General features: G+C 46.8%; 1 protein-coding gene across 1 annotated transcript in view; it reads left to right on the top strand.

Moving 5' to 3' along the window:
- METTL1 (methyltransferase 1, tRNA methylguanosine) overlaps positions 1 to 14,987 on the top strand; it is a 185,532-nt gene that overhangs the window by 39,733 nt on the left and 130,812 nt on the right. Inside the window, exon 3 of the mRNA XM_086936524.1 lies at positions 10,415 to 10,599. Within this exon, the coding sequence (XP_086792650.1) occupies positions 10,415 to 10,599 (185 nt within the window). The remainder of the gene's footprint in view (positions 1 to 10,414; positions 10,600 to 14,987) is intronic.

Raw genomic sequence — 14,987 nt, 5'->3', positions numbered from 1 at the left:
CGCTAATTACAGGCTGAGAAGCCAGCACCTCCTCGGATCTCCATCCAAACTCAACAGAGAAGCGTGCCCATCCTTCACTGGTGCCTTTAGCTCCTTGAGGGGCCTGTGGAGTGGCGAGGCGCTGGGGCCTCTACTTGGCCAGGGTTGAGTCCCTGCCGCTGCTGGACGAGAGGGACGAAGGAGGGAAGCAGATTGTAGTCCCTATTAAAAACAAGAGGCGCCCTGCCTGTCTCGGTGTGCACAGCACATTCCGTCAATCCTCCCGGTGCACCATGCACTGAATGCTATCTCGTCCTTTCAGGCGGTGCGGGGTAAGGAGCCTTGGCTGGTATATAGGGAAGGGGGGGGCAGAGCGGGACGACGGAGCTGCGGGCGGAGGTAAGGGGGGGGCAGAGCAGGACCACGAAGCTGCGGGCGGAGGGAAGGGGGCAGAGCAGGACCAACGAGCTGCGGGCAGAGTGAGGGGGTGGGGGGGCAGAGCAGGACGAAGGAGCTGGGGGGCGGGAGAGAACACGAACGGCGGGAGGGAGGCGTAAATCCTGAGCTGTGGAGTTTATTTACTTACCTCTTCCCGAGCCGATTTTGAGGAAGTTGGCGGACGACAGCTAATGACGGACTACCTTTCTGGAACGGACTATAATCCTCTAATGGGCTGGGCTGACCAGAATAGGCGCCATTTGGATTAAAAGGGTGGCGGCGCGGAACAGGACTGATCTCTAGTGGTCTGCCTGAGTGAGCGTTTGATCAGTGCGTTCAGGGAGCCAGGTGACGGACCGTCAGCTCACGACTGAAAGCTTGTTCACGAGAGACGTATAGCAGGTTACGGGGGTATTACATTATGTGCAATGCAGGACGACGGAGCTGCGGGGGGAGGGAAGGGGGGGCAGAGCAGGACGACGGAGCTGCGGGGGGAGGGAAGGCAGAGCGGGACGACGGAGCTGCGGGCGGAGGGAAGGGGGGGGCAGAGCGGGACGACGGAGCTGCGGGCGGAGGGAAGGGGGGGCAGAGCAGGACCACTGAGCTGCGGGCGGAGGGAAGGGGGGCAGAGCAGGACGACGGAGCTGCGGGCGGAGGGAAGGGGGGGCAGAGCAGGACGACGGAGCTGCGGGCAGAGTGAGGGGGGGGGGCAGAGCAGGACGAAGGAGCTGGGGGGCGGGAGAGAACACGAACGGCGGGAGGGAGGCGGGAAACGTGCCGGGGAAAAACACTCACGATGCCCAGGACAGCAGCAAGCACGGCCCGGCCGGAGGAGACTCGGGGGCGTTCCCGGCGTCGCGTGACGTCGGCAAAAGCCAAAGAATCTCGGGAACGCCCCCGTGTCTGGTCCGGCATTGACGGACAGGCCCCTCGTCCAATGGCTAGGCTCCATTTATGGAGCTAGCCAATGGGACGGGGGGGCGTGTTCCAGAGTGCTTACTGTAATCAATAGATTTCTCTGGAGGCGGAGCCTAACGGCTCCGTCCCCCAGCGAAACCTAAAAACGATGACATTTTTACCTACCGTTTTTCCACTGACAAGGACATGACCAGCAGAAATAGCCTATCTATAGCAATTTATAGTTCTATAGCTGAGGCCTTTATGAAATTGTTTAACAAGGAAGTTAACTATGTCAACAATAGGTGCTTTCAATGAATCCATGTTCCTTTCCAGGCACCAACGTACCCAGACTCTCCATATGTTATTATAGCTATAGTGAGTGCCTGGGGCCCAAGACTCTCTGAGGAGAGTTGCAGCCGTCGCTGAAAGTCCTGAGATTTCATTGGATCTCCTGACACTCTCAAGGCAAGAAGGGTTAAACTCCTGTTCTGAATTAGGGGGTGATCTCCTCTGTCTACGTCTGCAAGAAGATTCTCTAGGGTAGGAATTAAGAAGGGGGGGGGTTGCAGGCTAGTTCTAAAGTGGTGGGGAACCATGCTTGGGATGGCCAAATGGTAGTTATTAGGACAAGGAAGCATTGATCCTGTCTCAATATCCGAAGAACTCTCTGAATCATGGCAAAGGGAGGGAATGCATACACCTTGGCTCCTTTCCAAGTTTGTTGTAAGGCGTTGACTGCTAGAGCACCAGTGTGGGGCATCCAGCTGAAGTTGTTCTCCAGTTGAAAGGTTAGTCTGCTCACAAATAAGTCTATCTCTAGAGGGCCCTAAATCTTGTTTAGAGTAGTGAACACGGAAGCATTCAGTTTCCAATTGCTGTGATCTAACAGGATTCTTGAGTTCCAGCCTGCAGAGTATTCCGCTTTGAGAGTGATCTTATGTTCCAGACAGAAGAGCGATCTTATGTTCCAGACAGAACATCCAAAGTTTCTTTGCTAGATTTGAGAGGCCCGCAGATTTGGTGAGCTCATGAGGGCGTAAAGCCCAACTGTTAGTTATAAATAATTTATGTGGTGAGATGATTCCTCTTGTGACCAGATACCAACAGTGTTCTGATTGAGACGGCAAGCTCCCCAGCCATAAAGGCTCGCATCTGATTGTAAAACAAACTCTGGTTTTCAACCAAAGGTTGCTTTTCCATTCCAAGCGTCTATGTTCTCGAGCCACCAGGCTAGTTCCGATTTGGCTTCTTGATCCAGACAGAACCGATCTCCGTACAAGAGGCCAGTTCTTAGGGCTCCCGCCTTTAACCTTTGGAGGGCCCGATAGTTGAGGGACCGGGAAAGATGGCTTGGATGGAGGAGGAGAGGATGCCCAGAATCCTGGCTAGCTCTCTGAGATACGTCTTGCTGTTTCAGGAAATGTCTTATTTCCTTCCTGACTTTGGTAATCTTTTTTGAAGGTAGTAAAAGGAGACATTCCAATGTGTCTACTGTGAAACCTAGGAACTCCAAAGATCTGGAAGGGGACAGCATTGATGTATCTTTGTTTATGATGAATCCTAAACTTTCTAGGAGATCCATCACAGTCTTCAGGACTTTGGCTAATTGTGAAGGCTCTTGAGACATTATAAGAATGTCGTCTAAGTAAATGATTAAACGAATGCCCCTTATTCTTAGAGATGAGGCAACAACTCTCATGACCTTGGTGAAGCACCAAGGGGCAGAGGAGAGTCCGAAGGGGAAAGCCTGAAATTGGTAAAGGTGATTTTTCCTAGACAAATTGAAGAAAGGGTTGGTGGGATTCGGACATAGGAATGGTGAAGTAAGTATCCTTTAGGTCTAGTTTGACTAGCCAGTCTCCTTCTAGAGGTAAATCCCTCAAGAGATGGATGCCCTCCATCATGAAGTGTCTGTAAACCAAATATTTGTTTAGTTCTCTTAAGTTTGTGACAGGTCTCCAACCTTTGTCTTTCTTTTTTACAAGAAAGAGTGTGCTTATAAATCTTAAAGTTTCTAATGGGACCTCTATTATGTCTCCGTTCTGAAGCATAGAGGAGATCTCCTCTGTTATTTTTTGTTGATCTGGAGAGAGAGGCATGTCTCTTGGGAAAGAAGTTTGTAAAGCTGTGCGAGTCCAATCTATCATAAATGATTTAAAGAGTAAACCTTTTGGGTATTGCGAGGGTTCTTTATCCGCCCTGTCAGTTAGTTTTGGATTTATTTTAGTCAAAACGACTCTTTGTCTTTCTGCATTAATTCTAGCGTTGGCATTACCCAGTAGAATTAATGCTCTCTGGCTCCATCCCCTGATGAGATTGGTGTTGAGAGGGGTGCCATTGATGTGGCTGTTTTCTGTGGAATCTAAGATTCTGGCTAATAGTCCCAGTACGTCGAGAAGACTTCTTTAGATGAGGATGGCGAGTCATCATTAAGCTCTTTGTTAAAATCAAGGTCCTCATCACTGTCCAAATCATGGACAAATTCATCCGAAGGGTCAGGTAAGACATCCTCATTTTCTGAATCAGAGTGTAATATAATGAGCACACCGGTCTTTTGTGCCGCTAGGAACACCCATGTAAGACGCGCCGCGGGGGGACACCATCGTAATTCGTGCCGCTTAGGACACTGGAGTAAATTGTGCCGCTAGGGACACCTTTCCAATTTGATGTGCGGGGACCTCCGTTCATGAATGAGGTGCTACGACCTCCCAACTCATTTGAGGTGCTAGGACCTCCCATGGTGCTCTTAGTATAATAATTACATTTTTTTGCTTTTTTACCCTGGTTAATAACTGGGGGGTTGAGACAAGTTGGCCCTTCGGGGAGCTCGTCTTGAAAGGGGAGGAATCTTTCAGAGGACATACCCTCCTTAAATGATTCTAAAACACAAGATCTCATTTCCTTTTGAATTTTGCGACGTGGTCCTAAGGGAAACACTCAGAACTTCTTGGGTGTTTCAGATTTAATGGGGAAAACATTTCTTTCCCTAAAGGGTCAAGGATAATGTCCTTAGAGGAGGATGGGAGTTTCTCTTATGGATTGTAAAATTCTTGATCATCTTCATCAAGATCAGGGACATACTCATCAGGTGTGTCTGAGGATTCTATATCATTAGATTTGTTATCTCCAATGTAAAGAGCATTATGATATTTTGTGCCGCTAGGGACACCCAGATGTTTGTGCCGCTAAGGACACCCAGATGTTTGTGCCGCTAAGGACACCCAGATAAGTTGTGTCGCTAAGAACACCCAGATAAGTTGTGCCGCTAGGGACACCTTGGGAGTTGCAGCCCCATTCATTGTTGTTGCCTGTAATTGGCTCACTGAAGCGGCTCACAATGAGGCAATCGGACGTGTAGGGTTTAGGGCTGCGGCAGCACTCTTATGTTTGAGTGACAGCCAAGTCAAGCGCACCGCAGCGGCAGCCCCAGCAATACAGTGTGCATGCTCGGTTTTGGGCTGGTCATTTTTAGGACCAGCCCGAACATGCGCACTGTAACTAGCCTTCCCCTTGCCTTAATCCAAGAGTTGAAGTTCCCCGCCCTTAGGAAAACGAGTGAGGCGCAGTAGCCCACGGTCTCCTATGGGCGGGGAAAATCCCTGCTCTAGCCAATCCTGGTGCTGCTAATGAAGCATCTGGATTGGTTGAGAGTAAGACAGCGCACTCACTGGGGCTTGTTTCCCTGCCTCGGGTGTCTTGGAAGTGCATTAATTAACTTGCTGATGTGAATAACCCTTTACCCTTCGTCAATTGAGGTGGTTGTATAAATCGAACCTTCCAGGGCGCTTTACTGCTGACCAGCTCGGAGTGAAACTTTTGCCGGTCATTTCTCACTTAGTTTAAGAGTGCCTCCTCCTCTTCTCCCAGTTGTGCACTCCCAGCTTGCCCTGTGAGAAAATGGAGCCTAATTGGTGGCGGTAGGATGTGAGTGGAAGTAATAGATTTAGCAGCACTCCGCATTATCGTGCAGGACTGCGCAGCAATGAGAGGAGGTATGGCGGCCTTGCCGGGAGTTACTGACTGGAAGGGAATGTTCCAAACGAAAGGGCAGCCTCCCGCGCACCGGCCACTCTTGGACTGCTCGAAGAGAAGAAAGAGAAGGCAGACGTAGAAGGGTAATTATTTTGCTGACCGAGGCAGGAGTGGGCCAAAGAGTATTTACCGGGCTCTGCAACCAGAGGACCGTGGTCTGGTGGACCTGGAGGGGTACTGGGGCGAATGGAGCCATTACAGCGTCTGTACAGTAAGTGCACCACAGGAGCATTGCCAGCAAAGAATGACACCTGTGGGATCTGGCAGCGGGCGTAGAGTCGGACAGCGGCGCAGACTGCAGTTTTTTTTCTGTGGGTCTGCGCGGGCCTTGCCCGCACACCCGCTGGCGGCCACCGTCATGGCCTTCACCTTTGCAGCCTTCTGCTACATGCTGACACTGGTGCTGCGCGCCTCCCTCCTCTTCTTCGTCATCTGGCATGTGAGTAAAACACGGCCACCTTTCACTTGTCAAAGTCGATCTAACAAAGGTGGTAACCCTCACAAAATGTGTGTATGTGTCTTGTGGATTAAGTCTTGGAGGTATCGTCCCAGAGAGGTCCAGTAATTGAATGACGTGCATTTTGAGCTAGGGTCTTGTGAATAAGAAACCGACATGTCAAAGACCATACAGGGTGTGAGAGGGGAGCTGGGAATGGGGTCCAAGTTCTGGTGGTTGAAATGAACACTGAGGCCGGGGTGGGTTGCTGAGGGTGTCTCCTGATACTATAAAGTAACTTGATTAGGGGTTGCCGGGTTGGGGGCACAGATACACTTTTCCCCAGTAGTCCTCCTTTTCATGCTCATTTAATGCTGGCTGTTGTGTCAGGAAAGGGACTTGCGCCTGACTTTCACAAATTCCAATTTACACTGATTCAAATTTACCCATTGCATTTTTCGTCTCTCCTGAGCCAATGCCAATGCGCTTGCTCATTGCTCCGGCAAGATTATACTAAGCGGAAAACAAAAGTATACCAAAACGGCTGCGGATCGCATACAGTTCATGTGATCTATGCACGCGCACACCTTCGCCAGCCACATAACACACCACCATTTGTCTGTGCCTCGACATCAGACTTCGCTCCCCTCCCCCCCTCCCATCAGACTTCAAAGGAATGCGCTCCCGAACTTGCTGGCCTCGCTCTTGTGAGCCTTTATTTACTTGTTTTCATGGTCTGTTCTTCATCCAGCTCTCTCTCTTTCCTTACCTCTGTTTCTTCCCCTCTCGCTTTCAACCTTGTTGTTTCATATTGTTTGCCCTGGCTCTTCTCTTCCATACAGGCTCACTTCTGTTGCTCGCTGCTTTTGCTCCTATGAATTTAGGCCTATCTCCAACGTCCTCCCTCGCTGATCTTGGATCTCGGCCCCCTCCTCCTCTTTCCTCTCTCCCTCGCCTCTGCCGTGCTTACTGTTCCTGTCTCCTATTCATTCATCTTCCTCATCCAATTTACCACCCTCTCTTCATCTCGCAGACATACTTCCATTCTTTGCTAAAAAAATCATTGCAGTATTGATCTGTGCCTACTCGTCTCTCTTCATAAGACATCCCATGCTTTGTTAATCAATGTTATATACATAACGAGGGTTTTGTTTACAGGTCTATTAAGACGATACTTCACTCGGGCACACTACCACATCACTCTGGGACACCACCACATCACTCGGGGACACCACCACATCATTCAGGGACACCACCACATCACTCGGGGACAGCACCACATCACTCGGGGACACCACCACTTCACTCGGGGACACCACCACTTCACTCGGGGACACCACCACTTCACTCGGGGACACCACCACTTCACTCGGGGACACCACCACTTCGCTCTGGGACGCCACCACATCGCTCTGGGACGCCACCACATCGCTCTGGGACGCCACCACATCGCTCTGGGACGCCACCACATCGCTCTGGGACGCCACCACATCGCTCTGGGACGCCACCACATCGCTCTGGGACGCCACCACATCGCTCTGGGACGCCACCACATCGCTCTGGGACGCCACCACATCAGTCTGGGACACCACCACATCAGTCTGGGACACCACCACATCAGTCTGGGACACCACCACATCAGTCTGGGACACCACCACATCACTCTGGGACACCACCACATCACTCAGCCTAACCACATCATCACTCAGCACAACAACAGCACTGTCCTTGCTTGCTACCAGCAAGCATTGCCATAGCCAATAGGACTCGCATTAGGAAAGTGTACGCTATTGGCTTTATGAATAACCATGCTATTAATTTAGATATTTTCAAAGCCAACACATATTAAAAAAATGTGTAATTTACAATACCAGTAGCTCACACTTTCCTAATGCGAGACCTATTGCATTGCAAATGTTTGTTTAATCAGTATTGCGTGACAGGAAGTACACAACAAGGGGGGCTGAGATGGTCAGAATGTGCGCCTGTGTCTTGGCGGGTAAATTAAATTGTGCAAGCCAATTCAGTGTCAGATATGTGTGAATCTGACTATATCAATCGTATGTGTCGTTGTGGTCCCTTAATAGATATTGTTTCTACGAATGTATGAAGTATATGCTTCTGGGGAGTTTGAATGTGACATGTGAAAGCGTAATATATATGTGAAAGAAGGAAGTTGTGGGGTCTCTCAGTTGTGAAGGGGTGCTTGTGTTACGCGGCTGTGCAAAATGGCGAAAAGGTACGTGGATATGTGAAAGAGCGATGTATGAGTTTTTGTGGAATTTATGAGAGATAAGTTCGTACGTGTTCTTGTGAGGCTTGAGTGTTTTGGAATCTGGTGTCGTAATAGCGTGTGTGGACCCTCGAAAGAGACATGTGTGGGTGGGTGTGTGAGATGGGTGCACGTGAGAGATGGGTGCACATCGAGGTCTTAAGTAGGGAAGACGGATGCACAAGATGCCTAGCTCTGAAAGAAGAATGTGTGAGGTGCTTCATAAGAGTGTGGATGTGTTAAAGGGTTGTGTGTGTGTGTGTGTGAGGTGAATGCAGGCTTAGTGATGTGTCAGGTAAGGCTGAGTAATGGGTCTATGAGTGCAGGGTAAATAGTGTGCCTATGTGAATGCAGGTAGTGATGTATCTGTGCAAGTGCAAAGAGACTTGTCTGGCATCATTTGCCCACTCTTTATTCATAATTTTCTCGGGGGGAGAACCCCCGAACCCTCCCATAGGTGGTTTGGACTCGCTCGCTATGCTCACGAGCCACAGTGCAGTTTTTACGCCGTACCACTTTCAAATTTCACCAGCCGCCACTAGAGCATTGGCTGATTCTCTGGGTAGTCCCTAACCCCAAAGTCCCCCTTAGTATGGAGGCGGCACTGGATGGATAACTACTAAGGCTCCCAGTTTTCTGTTTTTATTGATTTTTACAGATAAATGCAGATCGAAAATGATGTGTTTTCTGTCTGTTATTTTTAAAAGTGGAAAAATACAAAAATTGTTTCTTGTGAGTGACTCTCCATGATGTCCTTCATGAATTCTATGTGTATAGCTACAGTGGCTCTGTCGGGAAGAAAGCAATTACTTAGCTAGAGAAACTGAATCTAGGGGGGGTGGGGGGGGGGGGGGGGGGTTAAGTTTGACCTTGTAACTCTATGCGTGAACACTATGTCAGAGAGTACTGCAAATGGTATAAATCACAGCGCGCAAAAGCATAGATATTAGAACACCGATACAGACCAATGACTCAAATGTTCTTGCAAAAAATTATTGTTATTATTTTTGAGTTTTTCACAAAACATTTTTTTTAAAACACATTTTTTTCGGGCTGTCATGGTGCAATCTTAAAGTGACACGTGCTTCAAATTGACAGTGGGTGCTCGGTGCTGGTAGTGCAGTGCATATATACAGGACTGAGAATATGTACAGGTATTTACAAATTGAAAAATGGTCAGAACAACAAAGAAAACAATATCTCTGGTCATTTGGCAGGACAGCTCAATGATCAGCACCAAGAGATTTGTTAGGGCTGATCCATTTATTGGCGTCGATCATGTAGCAACCTCCTTCACATTTTTTGTGCATTCTTGCCACTGTGCATCAACAATTCATGGTTTGCCTTGTCTCCTGGCTGGCTGGCAATTTTTTCAGCAAGGATGAGCATTTCGCTGCGGTCAGCTGCCCTAGTATGGCTCAACCGCAGTGCCACGCTGATCAGCATTCAGATGCTGCCCCACTTCACGCCTCGACGTGCGCGCCAGCATTTCCATTTTTAAAAGATGGCCGGCACCCACTATCACTTTGAAGCTTGTATCAATTTAAGATTTCACATTGACAGCCCCAAAAACATGTGTTTTAAAAAAAAAAAAAAAATTGTGGAAAACATAAAAAATAATATTTTTTTGCAAGTACATTTGAGTCATTGCTCTGTATCTTTATGTTCCATTATCTATGCATTTGCACGCTGTAATTTATTCAATTTATCTGACATAGTGTTCACATGGTCAAACTTAACCTGCCCCTGATTCATTTTCTCTAGCTAAGTAATTGCTTTCTTCCCAACAGAGCCACTATAGCTATACATATACATACCCAGTTTCTGAGGGACACAGGGTCACCCCATTGTTTTTATACTTCATAAATTCTAGGCAGACCACTGAGCAGATAGAAAGCATTAGAAGTTTAAAAAAAACAAGATGAGATTTGCTTAAATACAGGCATTAGTTAACATATATTTGTATATAATGGAATATTCACATGTGGGTGTAGTGTTTTGTTATATTTGGTTGCCTAATTTGCTAAAACCTTGACAGGCATCAAAGTATGAGTGCAAGTTTATCAGTTACATAAATGTACAATTTCACGACTCTGTTTATCCTCAAAACACAAAATAAATATGGATCGATACAGACTGAAAAGTTAAAGAAAGAAAAAATTACCGTAAAACCCGGAGCTCTAATTATTACATCAACTAGTGGGTAGCACAGTTTTACTGACGGTAGTTGGAGAGGATCCCACATTCAGGCGTAAGCTTAATTGCAGTATATGGGCCATAGTTTCAACCTAAATAACAAACACTTCAGTGGAGCAATCAGTTCTCTTTAAGGTTTCTCTTGTTCGTTTTTTCTCCAGTCGAATTATCATCTCTGTTTCCAAACACGGTAATGCTTGGCTTGGAAATTCGTGTGAAAGTTTCAGACTACGTGAGAGACCGGATCCAGTCACTGAGGGCATCTCATCCTGGGCAGTACCAGAACATCGCTTGTATCCGCAGCAACGCCATGAAGTACCTGCCCAACTTCTTCAGGAAGGGCCAGGTAGGGTGCCCGACTCTTACTCTGCTGTGAAACTCAAACTTGAGATGGGAAAAGTGAAATGTATCCAAAAAGGCATAATTCTGCACCTCATAATGGGTGCAGTAATACTAGTATAAGTACACCTTGCGACTGAAAATAAGCATAGTCCTATGAAATACGCTGTTTGAGAGAAGTGTCATACATTTATTACTATGCTGCTAAGGCCAGATTCCATGTTTCTAATCTTTGCTCAATGCAACGGTGCACAACCGGTCCTATATTCATGAGGCATATTTCATGTGATGTAACGGCGTGTGCTCTGGTTAAATACATTTGTTTATAACTGCTATGCATGAGGACACTGCTTGGCATAACACTTTTATGGAGATCTGAAGAGTCATTTTCTATTAATTGCCATTGTTGAACGGCACCGGCATCATGATCAAATCGGGACGTATCTAGTAAGTCGCGGCCCCTCCCTCTCAGTTATCAATGGTGATAAATATTACACTCTGCACATATACCATATATGATGCAAGTTTTGTGACTTTGCGCTTCTCTAAGTTACTATCTAGAAGGCAGTGTGGTGCTGCATAGTTGTATAGCATGCTTTAGTATAACCTGGTGCTGAAACCTATATTGGTTATTTAAAGCCCTACCCTTGCAAACCGGCACTTAAACAAGAAGGAGGAATTGAATTACATTATAGCCTGAGACGGAAGGGCTATACTGCTTTTAGAAGATTCTGCCCCCTAATGATGGCATTTTTTTTAACTAAACCGAGAAAAACAGAAATATAAATAATGGAATGTGGGAGCTGAGTACCGATACCAGAAATGTTTGGGCCTCTAATTCTCTAGTGTTTTCAGTAGGGCTCCCAGCATTCCAATGCAAAAATATAGCTTCGTAGCCCATTGCAGATGGATATACCGCTCATTAAAGGTCTTCTCGAGTGTTACTTGCCCTCCCCAATAGTAACTGGCATATGTGGACAGCAAGAGCACTGTAAAAAGGAAGGGGGAGGCCTCCACAGTCCCTGCCTCTCTCTCGAATTTGCAAAACTGCTTCGCTCCTGTAGTTTGGCACGTCTGAGGGAGAAGGGCTGTTCAGGCTTACCCCACTCGCTTATCATATTTCTACAGTGGAAGGAAATGCCTCTTTTTGTATGGTCACCCCCGCATTTTTAGGTCGAGCCTGGGCAGTGCATTTTCTGCTCTGCAAGGTATGCTGAATTGAGGTATGGCATAGCAGCTCTGCCCATTTCCCGCCCATCTTTTCAATTGGCTCCTGTTACTGTCCTTTCAAAAATCATTGCTTTTCATTTCTTAATAGGCTTAGTATTCCCTCCTTGGTACTGCCTTGTCTGCATTAGTAACTTCCATAACAACTGGACTTTTTACTTGTGTTGTTACGCGGTCTGCTTTATCTAGTTGGTAAGCACTATTTTCTTTAATGATCTTTCCTATTCCATCCATGATGTCGCAGCACGCAGCCACCTTTTATATTGTTATTAGTCATGTATTTTTTGATTTCCTGCGTGCGCTGCTTTAACTATAGCTGCAGCGCTTATTTCATTATTTAATTTATGGCACGGTCTGCTTTCACTTTAGCCGTCGCGCTTATTTATTTATTTAATTTACGGCGTGGTCCACTTTCATTTTAGCAGGCGCTCATATTTAATTTACAGTGCAACCGTTTTCACTTTAACTGCCACACTACAAAATCTTTCTTTCTTTTATTATTTTTACACATTGTGTTAAAGTGCCACATACGCGGTTTCAATTTTAATGTTGCCCGCGCACCTTTCTTTAGTCGCTGCTCACAGTAACCTGAATACGGCGAGCTGCATCTAAAGAAAGGGGCGCGACCACCATTAAAGTGGTCTCGCAAATTACAATGCCTTTTATATATGTGTTGCTTTAAAAAAAACATAAATAAAAGGCATGATCATTTAGAATGCCAATAGCTCAAAATCTCGCAATTTTGAAACCAATTGCATTGAAAATGCTTGTTAGACGGATGCTGCTGGTGCCCTATACAAAAGATGTTAAATTGGTTAAACCCAATTGGCAAGTACTGACTTACTTATAAGTCCCTATTTTATTTTTACCACGGTACCCTGGGCATGTAAGGCAGACTGTTCACACAGGGCTGTTGCGACAAGGACACCATGGACCCTAGCCTGCCCTTGTCACCCTGTATGTGACAAGGACACCATGGACCCTAGCCTGCCCCTGCAAACTGCAAACTGAAGGCAGTGTTTACACTGTGAGTTCGACTTTGCCATTACAACTACTGGCAAATCCCCCACTTCCCTTAATAGTATATGTAAGTCTCCCCTAAGGAAGGCCTAAAGAGCCATATGGCAGTTCAAGTTCAAGTTCAGGAATTTATATAGCGCACTACTCACCCAGAGGGTCTCAAGGCGCTTGGGGAAGGGGTTTGTTATTTGTCGAATAGCCAGGTTTGAGTTCTTTTCTGAAGGAGATGTGGTTCTGTGTGAGGCGGAGGTGAGTGGGGAGTGAGTTCCAGGTCTTGGCCGCCAAGTAGGAGAAGGGTCTACCTTCATGGTGGATCTTTGAATACGTGGAACTGCGGCGAGGCCTTGATTGGAGGATCTTAGTTGGCGGGTGGGTGTGTAGAAGGATAGTCGAGTGTTGAGGCATTCGGGCCCTAGACCACGCATGAGCCAGTGACCAGTGCTGACCTAAGACGCTGCCGAGTTTAAAGAATAGATGGCGACCACGCATGAGCCAGTGACCAGTGCTGACCTAAGACGCTGCCGAGTTTAAAGAATAGATCTAGGACTCCATTTCAACCATTCTAAATTAATTTTGGCGGACAGCGGGCGGTAGACATGTCGGCGCCCTAAAGGGATACATTGTAGCGACCCGCCCGGCGCGGATTCACGGGTGTTGTCAATCACTGCGACGTACCCTGTGAGTTTTTTCCTCTCGGCTAAGGCGCATCTTTTGCATGAACACTTTTTAGGTCCACTACCGTTAACTTTTGCAATCTGGCTCCTCCCCTTGAGAAAATCTTTTTCAAGAAAGAAAACTCTGCCATATTCCAACGTGTTAGAAAGTTGAGGCTCCCCTGCCCCTTGCATTTTTGCTTTGTGAGAAAACCAAAGGCCCTGAACAGAATCCCCACAAGTCAACGGGATTCGAAACGCGTAGGCCCCAGCCACACTGTTGTCTGCAAGAGGGATAAGCACTAATGTTAAGAATTATTTTGTTGCTTATCCCCAGTTCTTGTACATTACCTTCTTTTTAAATGAAATTTGATTTTGATATAGGAATGTACCTTGTGTTAGACTAATTACTAAGTGATAATAGTGTTAAGTGCCCCCGCAGACTTTGGCTTTTTTCCCATTTTTTCCCCCATTTCTTGTTTGGTACTACATTGTAAATATTGAAAAAACCTTTTTGTAAATTTTGTATCGCTTTAAGCTACTACAACCCCCCCCCCCCCCCACTCATGGCTGTATCGTGTATGCCTGTGATATGTGTGATACGTGTGACATGTTGAATGATTCCCAATGTTAACTTCCTGTTGAATATGTTCTCTATGTTTGTTTTTTGGAATATGCATTTGTTAAAAAATATGATCTTCGTGTTGATAAAATCTTAAAGAATAATAAAAGCTATTAACTAGCTCTTGGTCTTGAATGTGGTTTCAAGTACTGTATTTAAAAGTATATGAATTTCTTGGTTATCAGTATTGGCAATCCTCTTTTGTTATTTACTAGTTTATAGAGGGCCTTGTGTGCGTGGGTGAGGAGACGGAATGTTATTCTCTTGTTGACGGGAAGCCAGTGGAGGTTTTTCAGGTGGCCGGTAATGTGATCTCGGCGAGGGATGTCCAAAATGAGTCTCGCTGATGCATTTTGGATGCGTTGGAGTTTTCTCTGTAATTTGGTTGTGATTCCGGCGTAGAGGGTGTTTCCGTAGTCTAGTCGACTCGTAACCAGTGCGTGGGTGACGGTCTTTCTTGTCTCGGCGGGGATCCAGTGGAAGATTTTTATGAGCATACGAAGTACGTTGAAGCAAGAGGATGAGACGGCGTTGACTTGTCTGGTCATCGAGAGGGAGGAGTCTAGGATGTAGCCAAGGTTGCGTGCGTGGTCTGTGGGTATGGGTGCTGAGCCCAGATCCGAAGGCCACCATGAGTCGTTCCAGGCAGAGGGGGATGATCCTAGGATGAGCACTTCCGTTTTGTCTGGGTTAAGTTTTAGGCGGCTGTTTTTCATCCATACGGCTACTTCTTTCATGCCTTCGTGAAGATTGGTTTTGGCGGTGTTGGGGTCTTTGGTGAGGGAAAGGATCAGCTGGGTGTCATCAGCGTAGGAGATGATGTTAAGGTTGTGTTGACGCGCGATGGAAGCGAGTGGACTCATGTAAACGTTG

The sequence above is a fragment of the Lissotriton vulgaris genome, chromosome 1_1 (genome assembly GCF_964263255.1).
Source record: "Lissotriton vulgaris chromosome 1_1, aLisVul1.2, whole genome shotgun sequence".
Classification (NCBI taxonomy): domain Eukaryota; kingdom Metazoa; phylum Chordata; class Amphibia; order Caudata; family Salamandridae; genus Lissotriton; species Lissotriton vulgaris.
The sequence above is the reverse complement of the archived record's forward strand: the minus strand, read 5'-3'. Positions and strand labels throughout refer to the sequence as shown.